Source organism: Oryza sativa, chromosome 8 (assembly GCF_034140825.1).
Source record: "Oryza sativa Japonica Group chromosome 8, ASM3414082v1".
NCBI lineage: Eukaryota > Viridiplantae > Streptophyta > Magnoliopsida > Poales > Poaceae > Oryza > Oryza sativa.
Genome location: NC_089042.1, coordinates 10,510,777 through 10,522,534, shown reverse-complemented (window position 1 = coordinate 10,522,534; position 11,758 = coordinate 10,510,777). Strand labels below are relative to the sequence as shown.

Below are 11,758 nucleotides of genomic sequence, written 5' to 3'. Positions count from 1 at the left end.
CTCTAAAACCCTTGAATTTAATGGGAGAATTACCATGGACGATTGTTTTTATCGTGCCTCGGGCTCCCTGACAAGGGGCCCAGGACAGCTGGGTCTTGCTTCCCTCGCCACGTGCTCCAAACTAGGCTTGGTGGACCCAAGCCAAGTCATAGCACATCCATCATCGTTTTTCTCATTTCTTGATGGTGAAGTATGAAACCACCTACCGGTGCTAGCATCTAACTGTACATGTGTGTGGCCGTTTAGAGCTAGCATAAGGTGAATTACTACCTACCTGGAGATTTCCTCCCAAATGGCCCCGTTGAGGGTCGCTTCCTGCAACACCGTGTCCATCTCGGGTCGGATCGTGAGCAGCTCCAGTGTATCCTGCCGAAGCCACCTGTTGTCAGCCGACGAGCCATTCTCGTCACCCTTCACGCTGGCCAGCCTATCGTGGTTGAGGGAGCTCCCGTGGCTCCACCGAGCTGCTCACCTGCCTGCTCCTGCTTCTGCCTTGTTCTTACAGCCAGCGATGGCGTCTGGGGTTTGAGGGGGAGGGGGGAGGGAAGGGGGCCAAGCAAACGGTGAAAAGGCGAGACAGAGCAACGTCAATGGCATCTTAGAGTTCAAAAGCGAGGGCTGGGACGGTGGATTGGGAGATTAGGGGAGCGATGGAGGTTCGAGGCAACGACGGCGGCATCGTCAAGGGTTAAGAGGGGGAGAGGACGAGAGTGATGCTGCGGGGATTGGCAAGGGTGGCGATTGAGGGATGGAAGTATGCTAGGTGGGAGGTAGAGGCGATCTGAGACATTGGATCTAACGTAGATGGGCCGTTGGATTTGACGAATGAGGTGCGCAGGAGTGTAGTTAGTGAACTATATGGTAGATACCTGTCGAAACAAATTTTCGGCAATATGAAAAGGGGGTAGCGCACGAGACCTAAAAGTGGATGGATGCGGAGACAAAGGATTTAGACAGGTTCAGGCCCTCTCGATGAGAGGTAATACCCTACTCCTGTTTGGGGATTTGAATCCACCGGGTGTATATTGATCTGACGATCAGTTTGTGTCATGCCCCCTAGAGGGCCTCCTGTCCACCTTATATAGGATGGGGGGCAGGATTACAAGATAGAAACCTTAACCAATACGGTATCGGTTTCCTAAATCTATTTTACAATATTATCAAATCAGGACTTTAGGCCGCTTCATAATATAAAAGGAAACGTAATACCCAAGTCATGATCGGTTAAATATTCCATAGATATAAGCTATCCCCTATGACTAGTCGGATAACCATGCCGTGTGGGTATGGGGTACCCATAATCTCCACAGTAGCCCCTGAGACCTTCACAGTCGGAAAGATAATCTTCTCTCGAACTAGATTACTCCAAAGCCGTGTGCTTCAATCATCCTCGCCATGATCTCCCGAGTACTTTTACCAAATATGAAGACTGTGGAGGGCTGAAAAATAAAGTCAGGTGCATCGAGTAGATGTACCTAATAGATGCACCAACTGAGTGGTTTTGATAATCGTAGTCAAACAAGTAACTTAATATTAATATATAGCATATGCGGTATGAATCCCTGAATAACATGATCCGAGTGATATACCGACTTATGATGCGTGCAACCTAAAGCTGACTACATTATTGAATACACATAGCAAAACAGCTATAAAGAAGCTTGTATGTTGTGAATAAATAACTTTCCAAAGTATTGGGCATACACCATGCGCACACTGCTTTAACAGATGTGCTTGAGTCCCTAAAAGACACATGGTTTCACTACACCTGAAAATATATGGCATATGTGGTATAAAATCCGAGTAAATAAACTCATAAGGATTTATCAATCGTCTGAAAAATGACCAAAATATATAATCAGCCTAAGCCATAATATTGGTCAATAAAAATACACACTTACGTGGCAAAAAGCAATGATGTTGTATCCAATCAATTGCTTGATAAACCCAAACAGCGCCATGACTATATAAAAAAGTCAGCGGGGCAGCTATATAAAGCTTTACTGTTTGACACCTTTTAAGATGCATTGTACCAACTCCTAAAAAGTTGAGTAACTGCGGTATAAAAGGATTTTAAGGTATTGGACACTAGATCACGCGCACTTTTGCCTAAGCAAAAAGATGCCTAAGTCCCTAAAAGAACGTGACATGCCACACCTGAAAATATGGGCTGCAGACATATTAGGCCTAGGCCAAAAAATATGCCTTCGACACCCTTTAAAGGATGACGCATGTAACATGCTCCCGAGTAATAAATCTTTTCGGGTGATATAGACCAAGTGTAGCTCATATGAATAACTTCTGATCTCAGTGATTATCCTTTATGGGATACTCCAAAATAGATATAACAATTGAATTCCGACTGGCGCAAGTATTCGGTTGATAACCCTTACGGGGAATAATAAATAGTCCAGTCTTTAAGCATAAAAAATAGACCCATGATCATCAAATTCATGTTGCATGTATCCGGAACAAGTCCAAATTGAAGGTATGACACTTGTGTTTGAGGTAGTAAGCCCCTGAGCATATAGCGTGTCCTTTTGTTGTAGTCACAATTGTCCATTGATGGTAGCTGACGCAGTTGGCATAGAGACAAGACGACCAATATAGAGAGAATATTGCCCACCAGAGGTGGCAAAAATATTGGTGGTAGTGAAGATAGTGATACCAATCAAAAGTGATGAAGTTGCACAACCGTGAAGGCAAAGAAACCAGTCGGCAGCAGTCAGGTCAGCCAGCAATGAAGATGAAGGCGCCCAGCGATAAAGTTGTGTAGCCATGGCAGCGAAATAATCAGTCGGTGACAGACGATGCAGTTGGTGAAGAAGATGAAGATGCCCATTAGTGGCGACATAATAAGCCATCCATAAAGGCGAGGATACCGGTCGGTGGTGACGAAAGCAAGCCGACGGTGAAGATGTAGACACGCATCAAAGGCGATGACGAAATCCACCAATCATGAAGATGAAGAAAATAGTCGGCGGCGACAAACGCAACCGATAGTAATGATGATAAGCAGCAATCATAGATGATCAAATATAATGACGAAGTTGCCCATCAATAGCAGTAGAGTGGGCTATGTTGAAGAGGCTATGTTGAATAGGGATATTGATGAAGATGACGATGTCGATGATCCAGTCAATAGCAGTGTAGCAACCGATGATAATGACGAAGACGCTCATCAGCGTTTGCATAGTAGGTCAACCGTGAAGGCGAAATAACAAGTCGGCAATGACGGAAGCAATTGGAGACGAAGACATAGTCATCCATTAGCAACAGCAGAGATGTCAGGGCCGATGAATTAGAGGTGCTGGTGATGAAGTCAATGACAATAATCCATCAAACTGTTGAGAAGATATCGAAGCTCGAGTAGTTTCCTTGGCGCGAGAGTGTGTATAACGAAGATTGATGCAAAGCTCCTTGATTTATAAAGATGGCAGTAGAATTTGGTGTTATAGCTGTTGCAGATTCTTCACTTGGAGGAAAGTAGATGCTCTTGCCCAACTCATCAAAACTGAACTTATTGGTTGATAACTCCAAACTCCCGAACATGTAGATTAAATTTCAAAATTGATACTGGAAATATTTGGAGTAGATTGTGACGGCGTGAAGAAGCCAAAATTGCCGGTGTAATAATTGGAGTCGCTGAAATTAAATGACGGTTCTGAAGCGTAGACGAAGATAATAACTCCCCGAATTGACTCGTTGATTGATTGATTGCTTAATCTTGACATAAAGCTTGTCGAATTTTGATAGTCTTGTATTTGTGTAGCCCCCGACTCTTTGGTTAGTTGAGAAACAACTGAACATAGAGTCGAGAACTGTAGCTTCTTGTAGTCGAATAGTCATTGCTTGAGTAAAGATGCATGTTGAAGATGTCCGAGTAGAAATATTGAAGATTGGAACACCACTTGTTGTAATAATATAACACGGCATCATATTTGGTGACGCATGCCGAGATGTCGAAGCTCCTGTAGACGTCGTGGTTGGTGAAGTAGGAAAGCGGTAGTGAAGACATATAATTGTGAAGATAAAAGCACCAGCCGGCGGCGGCATAACCAGTCGGCGACGGAAGACGATGATGTCCATCAGTAGTGGTAGCTGTATAAACCAGACGTAGAGGCGAGGGCATTAGTCAACAGCAGACGAGACGACCGACGATAAAGACGATAAAGCCAATCAACACTAGCAGAATCATGCAGCCATGAAAGTGAATAAACCAGTCGGCAGCAGACGTAGGCAGCTTGTGTTGAAGATGCTGACGCCTATTAGCGGTGACGGCGATGTAGCCAGCCGTGAAGAAGATAGCATCAGTTGGCGTCATAACAGGCTAGCCGTGCAGGCGGTGACACCAGTCGGCGGCGGATGAGGCGGCCGGTCAGTGAAGCGGCCGGTCGGTGAAGACGTAGACGCCCAACAACGGTGGCATAATAGGCCAGCCGTGCAGGCGGAAACACCAGTCGGCGGCGGACGAGGCGGCCGGTCGGTGAAGATGTAGACGCCCAACAACGGCGGCATAATAGGCCAACCGTGCAGGCGGAAACACCAGTCGGTGGCGGACGAGGCGGCCGGTCGGTGAAGACATAGAAGCCCAACAACGGCGGCATAATAGGCCAGCCGTGCAGGCGGAAACACCAGTCAACGGCGGACGAGGCGGCCGGTCGGTGAAGACTTAGACGCCCAACAACGGCGGCATAAAGCCCAGCCGTGCAGGTAGAAACACCAGTCAGCGGCGGACGAGGCGGCCGGTCGGTGAAGACGTAGACGCCCAACAACGGTGTTGTGACCAACCAACCGTATAGACGAAGACACCAGTCGGCGGCGGCGACGGCAAGCCAGTGGTGATGTTCTGACTGATCCATTCCTGGGGCGTAAGAGATAAGCTTAAAGCCATGAATCCCTTTTATGCATATCTGGATCTGGATCCTGCAGAACGAACATATAGGATGAGTAGTATCTGATGTAAATATAATACTTCGAGAAAAATTCAAGTATTTTAAAATATTTATAAATATGTATTTCTTCTCTTGTCAATTTTGATTTCCCCTAGCAGATGACTCATTATGTTTAAACACTCTGCCCGACTAGTCATAGCCATCAAGCACCGGGAGTCGGCCTAAGCACTTCCCAAACATGCATATGAGTGACATGAGTTCGTCATTAATGGAACAAAGTTTCATGGGTCGGAGTTTACTACTCGGGTACTTTTGCAATTATTAAGAGCAGAAAATAAATTATCTTATCTCTATGCTTTTGATTTATTCCGAATAATACTTAGCACCTTACGTTATTCGGTCCATCCAACAAGCCCCCAGGTGCTAGGAATCGGCCCAAAGGCAACTATCCATTGGCAAACCAAACGGAAAGCATAGGAAGATGGAACTCCATAACTCGATAGGCACTTTTGTATTCAGAATATGTCGCAAGCAATCAAGATAAATATTATGAAAATTGTTTAAAAAATATGATATAACATCTATAGCCCCCCGACTCACTAGTCAACGGCGAACCAGTTGATGTAGTGAGGCAAAGGAAAAGGCAAAATATCATATAAAGAATAAAATAAATGATGACTTAGCTTTGTCATATTCCCCTTGATTATGGCAGAGGTGGCCAATGTGGGAACAAAGTCGTCCATCAATAATAATGAAGACACCCGTCGGCGGCGACGAAGGCGATCGACGGTGAAAGTGTGGACGCCCATGAACGGTGGTGTGGCCGACCAGCCGTATAGGCGAGGACACCAGTCGGCAGCGACGGAGGCAGGCCGGCGGTGAAGTCGTAGAAGCCCAACAACAGCGGCATAATAGGCCAGCCGTGCAGGCAGAAACGCTAGTCGGCGGCGGCGAAGGCCAGCCGGTCGGTGAAGATGTGGACGCCCATGAACGGTGGTGTGACCAACCAACCGTATAGGCGAGGACACCAGTCGGCGGCGACGGAGGCAAGCCGCCGGTGAAGTCGTAGACGCCCAACAACGGCGGCATAATAGGCCAACCGTGCAGGCGGAAACACCAGTCGGCGGTGGCAAAGGCCAGCCAGTCAGTGATGAAGTACAAGCGATGATACATGCAAAGACAAGAAATTGCACATCAACCTGTGGTTAGATATTTGTAAAAAAAAAATAACTGATATAATAATCAATAGATCCAAACACATGGCTTGATTGGCACTTGATAGAGAGGCCTGCATAACCATAAGCACAAAAGCGCATGCACGATTGCATGTGGTTCATTGGCTCCTCGTTCTGTCCGGCAGCTGCCGTCCCTGTACAGGACTTGTATAACCATCGACTTGTTCAGCGAGTAGTTCGACGTACAACTGCATGGTCAAAGGACTCGGCCGAATCGACGACAGGAAATATATACAGATAATAGATTGATCTGTAAAAAAATAAATAAATCAAAGATTAATTTTAATAATCTATGAATTGGAACAGCTAACCCGATATCTGAACAATTTAATAGGGGTGTGATCTGCCCGGTCGACAATGACGGATATGGCCGTCAGTGGGTATGGTCGACAATCCAATCCAGTCATCGGTGTTAGATCCATTGATGAGCGCGTGAGGCCGCAATTGGTGGAGATCATGACACCATGCGAACGTGCGACGGCCGTATAGAGTAACGTGACGTCCAAAATGCATGGATCAAGACATGCAGCCGGCGAGTTGCGCAGCGACTTGTGTCCTGTACTCCGCTTCAGCCTCGATATGATCATCACCGTGATAGCATGATGGCAGTATGACATCACCACGCACTCAGCAGTACATGCATGAAATCAAGGAGAGAAAACAACGTAGAGTAACATGTGATTAGGGATCAATCTAAATAAAATTAAAGTGGAAAGCCAAACCAGGTAATAGTTGCATAGATCGATATATGTGATGATGCCAAATATTATGGCCACGAGCTAGCCGGTTGATCTTGATCTCAAGCTTCTTTATCGTTCCACCGGTCTGCATGCACACTCATGATTGGTTGCCCTGGCAAGCAGTCGGCGGCTTCACGGCGTGCAGCACGCACACACATCTTGTGAGCGAGAATCCAGGGACCAGTGCATCCATGCATGCCAAGATGATCATCAGCGCTGAACGTGCAAACGCCCGGCGACGTTGCTAATTGGATCGACATTGATCTTTTTTCTTTCTGAAGTTGATTTCCATCGCACTCGTTGATAGGAAACTCGGCGTCACCCCTACCTGGCGCGCCAACTGTCGAAACAAATTTTCGGCAATATGAAAAGAGGGTAGCATACGAGACCTAAAAGTGGATGGATGCGGAGACAAAGGATTTAGACAGGTTCAGGCCCTTTCGATGAGAGGTAATACCCTACTCCTGTTTGGGGATTTGAATTCGCCGGGTGTATATTGATCTGACGATCAGTTTGTGTCATGCCCCCTAGAGGGCCTCCTGCCCACCTTATATAGGATGGGGGGCAGGATTACAAGATAGAAACCTTAACCAATACGGTATCGGTTTCCTAAATCTATTTTACAATATTATTAAATCAGGATTTTAGGCCGCTCCATAATATAAAAGGAAACGTAAAACCCAAGTCATGATCGGTTACATATTCCATAGATATAAGCTATCCCCTATGACTAGTCGGATAACCATGCCGTGTTGGTATGGGGTCATTGTGTTGTTGATAAGCAGGATTCACAACATGAAGGACCTGTACATTCAAAGGGTGGAAATCTTGTACCTTCATATTTTTATTGTGCTCAGATGTGGAGCTTCTGTAGCAAGGACTGGGATGGCCAGCCCCAGTGATATGGCCAAAGTGATGACGGCCAACCCAACTGAAAGTAACCTGCTGCAAAAACCCAAGTCAGCAGCACGTTTTTAGGAGGTGTTGAGGTGATGTCATATTTTTGAAACTTAAAGTAGTGCGATCTCTAGGAAATACAACACAACTACAAGATCCTCTTTGGCCGACCAAGAGTCAATTTCTCTAATTTGAAATATATGCCATCAAGTCTTACAATACTGATAATTAGTGGGCAGAATTATCCATTAGTTAGCAATATGGTGCCCAAGTCCAACAAGATAGTTCCCTTGTCATATTTCTTCTACGTGTACTGAACTGTGGATTTTTCATGTTCAATAAAGAATAAACTCTGATGAACAATTTCAATGTACTGAAAGTATCAGACGTCCATACTCAGTAGAGATTTAGGATATGTAGTAGATATCGTTTATATAGGTGACAGTAACTGCATTGTACCATTAGTTAGTCATATTTTTTCGACATACACTGATCTTCAGATTCTGCTGTTACACTCAATAAACACTAATCACTAATGAATAATTTCAATATTATGCAGCATCATAGATATATATATATATATATATATATATATATATATATATATATATATATATATATATATATATATATATATATATATATATATATATACTTCAGTTGAGGCATCAGACATGTAAATATTGTTCATGTAGAAGACAATAACAATGTTGTGCAGCTACCTTACTACTCTGATTTCTTCGGGCATCTCCAATTTAACAAAAACAGAGGCTTGTGCAAAACTAGAAAGATGTGAATTACTAAAAGATGATGGGCAATTTTCTTTTTTGGCCAATGGAATATGTCAAAAGCATGTTTATCCCATAGTAAAGGTCTGACGTTGGTACTTATCTCTACATCATAAGGGCTAACATTCTGTTACTAACTATAGCTCTAAAAGAATATCGCAAAGAGAAGGATATCCCTAATTCTGGCATAAGCTAAACCATTAAAAACCATAAAAGTCTGATTCCTTAAATTTGCCCAAAAAAAACAATAGTTGTTTCAGCTCCAGACATGCAAAGACGTGAAAAGATTGTCTATAGAATAACATACAAGATTAACATCTTTTGAGTTAAAAGATGATATTAATGATCCATGACCACATTAGAAATTTCTGTGGAGGGCAACAATTTGTAGGTGGAATCCAAGCTCAAAGGAAATAATTTCAGAAGAGTTAGCAACAAAAAAAAAAAGCTATGTTAGCTACTATTTGGAAATTAGGTTCATGGAAAGTTCAGTGGTTATTCATTAGTCACAAATGACTATATGTACCTCAGATGTCAGGATCACGAGAGATAAGTGGGGCAAACTGTTTAGACCAAAATATGCACCTTCGTTAATTAAGTCCTCATAATAATGGCACAGAATGTCACTGAATTCTTGACCGCCTTGCAAAATGTTTGCCACGCTGTGGAATAATATTATATTTTCCAGCTCCTCTCCAATGGTCTCTGTTGGCCAACAAAAAGGTTCTGAACTCCTTTTCAAGTTTTGGATCAGAAGCAAAGCCATTTTCCTTCATTTCATCATAATACTCTAAAGCTCTTTGCATGCATCCGTGTTTGATCAAACCTTGCACAACTGACATATAGTGTGAATAAGAAGGTCTGATGTCATATCTTTTCATTTCATTCCAGAGCTTCAAAGCATGTCCAGGTTCATTCAATTGAAAAAATCTATCAATAAGCATGAGAAATGTATCACTCTTAGGACCACAGCCATCATCCTTCATTTTTTTCAAGAACTTCAGGGTTTCATCAATGTTTTCTTGTCTCAGAAATGTATGGTATGTCAAAATGGTTGGAACAATTCCCTTCAGCATCATGTCCTCCAACACCATCCGTGCTTCATCAAGCTTGCGACTTTCGCAAAGCGGAACTATCATACTGTTGTAAGTTTTGACGTTTGGTTGGAGGCCTTCATCGATAATTCTAGTGAATATATTCTGTACATCCTTCATGCAATTCTCTTTTGTCAGGACATAGATAAGAGAATTATAAACAGCAATACTAGGAGTCCAACCCCTCTTTTTCATCTCATCGTAAACCCTCAGGGTATCAAAAAGGTTTCCAACTTTTGCAAAACAACTGACCATGAGGGTATAAGATGTGCCATCAGGAGTAATGCAGTAATTTGACATTTCTCTCCAAATTCTCTTTGCTTCAGCTATATCAGTGATTACATTGCACCAACCATCTAGAATAATATTGAAACCTTCTGCAGTAAGTGGGAAGAATTTCTTTCTCACGAGAAGCAATTCCTCAGCATCCTCTATGTTTTTATTTTTGCAAAGAGCACGAAGAAGGGAGTAAAATACAGTTTGATCTGCTTCCGTTTTAAACTTCTCCATTGCATCAAATGTCTTGATTGCTTTGTTCACTTCATTGGCAGCTGCATACCTGAAATAGCCATGTCCTTACAGTGAGATGACCGTCGACCATTATGCAACAAATAAAAACAACTCAACTAAAAAAAAACAAAAAAAGAAGTGCTACTACAATATGGACTGCTGCAAAGCAGGCATTATGATGTCCCCCTCACAGCAAGACGACAAATGGACCCGTATATATTTTTCATCCAATGCATAAGTTCAACAAGATTAAAGGAGCCAAATCCCAGAATTACCACTAGTTAAAACACTAACAACACAGGAAATGGTAACTTACGGACTTGCAACAGCTTTATATTCCCAAACACTAATCCATTCAATAAATCGATCCAACCATGAATATTTGTTGACCATCATAGACAATAGCACAGTTATAACATAATATTCAAGTGGATCCTGGATCCATAGAAGCTGCTTGTTTGCAACAGTTTTACTTCCTAATATGATTGTGCAAGCTGATAACTGCTTGTTCACCAAATCAATATGATGTACAAGTCCCTTGAGGGAGGCGCACATTCAGTGGCAGTACCAATCAGTAAGGCGGACCAAATCATTCAAAATGCAGGCATACATCACCATAAACAAGTAGCAAACACATAATTCTGACAAGCCAATCAACAACAGTTGAATACTGCCCAAGCAATCAAATACTTATGCCATAGCAGTAGCACTATCACAAAGCTGTTTCTTATCTCAACATGGAAAGCTATATACTCCTCTGTACAGAAAAATGGAGACAGATTACGAAGAGGAGAGAACCCACCTCTCCATCACGATGACCATGGCGCGGCTGGTGAGCACCCCGCGGCGCAGCATGCGGCGCACGACCGCCCACGCGAGGTCGAACCGCCGCGCCTTCCCCGCGGCCCATATGGTCAGGTGCCACGCCTCGGCAGGCGGCGGGGGAGGGGGCGGTGGCCCCGCGCGCTCCCCGGCGGCGGCGCACCCCTCCTCCCCCCACCGGAGCGCGAGGGCCGCCGCGTCCGGGTCGCGGCGGAGCTCCCAGAGCGCGCGGACGAGGAGGTCGCGGCGGGAGGCAGGAGGTAGGCCCGGGGAGGGCGGCGAGGACAGGAGAAGCGACAGCGCGTGCTTCGGGGAGGACGCGGCGGTGGAGGCGTCGGAGAGGCGGTGGAGGAAGGCGGCGAGCTCGCCGTCGCCGTCGGGGGCCCGGGGGAGGGGGTGGTCGGGAGGCTCGAAGTCGCTGTCGTCGGAGGGGGAGGGGGAGTGGGCGGCGAGGAGGCAGAGGTGCCGAGATTGGGGGAGGAGGGCGCGTAGGACGTGGCGGCGGAGGGCGGCGGCGGCGAGCGGCGGCGGCGCCATGCGAGGTGGGAGGCGAGGCAACGGCGAGTGGGAAATGAGGTGCGGTGCGGAGAGAGGGGGGTGTTTTGGGGAAGATTTTTTGGTCATGCGGGTTCAATCTCGAGGCGTCGTCGTCTGTCGTCGATTGGTGTCATATCGTCCGTTTGATCACGAGAAACATCATGGAAAATGACAATCCAGTCCAAGCTCTTCTCTCTTTGCATTGATCCAGTGCAATCATCGCAAACAACAACTGTGGCG

General features: G+C 45.1%; 1 protein-coding gene across 6 annotated transcripts; it reads right to left on the bottom strand.

Annotated features, from left to right (window-relative positions):
- Positions 1-2,280: 2,280 nt before the first annotated feature.
- Positions 2,281-11,554, bottom strand: LOC4345145 (pentatricopeptide repeat-containing protein At1g80880, mitochondrial). Of its 6 annotated transcripts, XR_001547951.3 has the most exons (5): positions 10,962-11,554; positions 9,141-10,208; positions 7,705-7,812; positions 4,221-7,210; positions 2,281-4,101 (listed from the first exon to the last, which is right to left on the bottom strand). XR_001547951.3 is itself a non-coding variant. In XM_015792953.3 (3 exons), the coding sequence occupies exons 1-2, from the start codon at positions 11,516-11,518 to the stop codon at positions 9,179-9,181; spliced, it is 1,587 nt and encodes a 528-aa protein (XP_015648439.1). In that variant the 5' UTR covers positions 11,519-11,554; the 3' UTR covers positions 7,288-7,812; positions 9,141-9,178. The 6 variants fall into 6 exon arrangements, 1 of the variants encoding a protein (XP_015648439.1); XR_001547950.3 differs by lacking the exon at positions 2,281-4,101 and having other exon boundaries at positions 6,144-7,210; positions 7,705-7,815; positions 9,082-10,208; XR_001547952.3 differs by lacking the exon at positions 2,281-4,101 and having other exon boundaries at positions 7,073-7,210; positions 7,705-7,815.
- Positions 11,555-11,758: the final 204 nt, after the last annotated feature.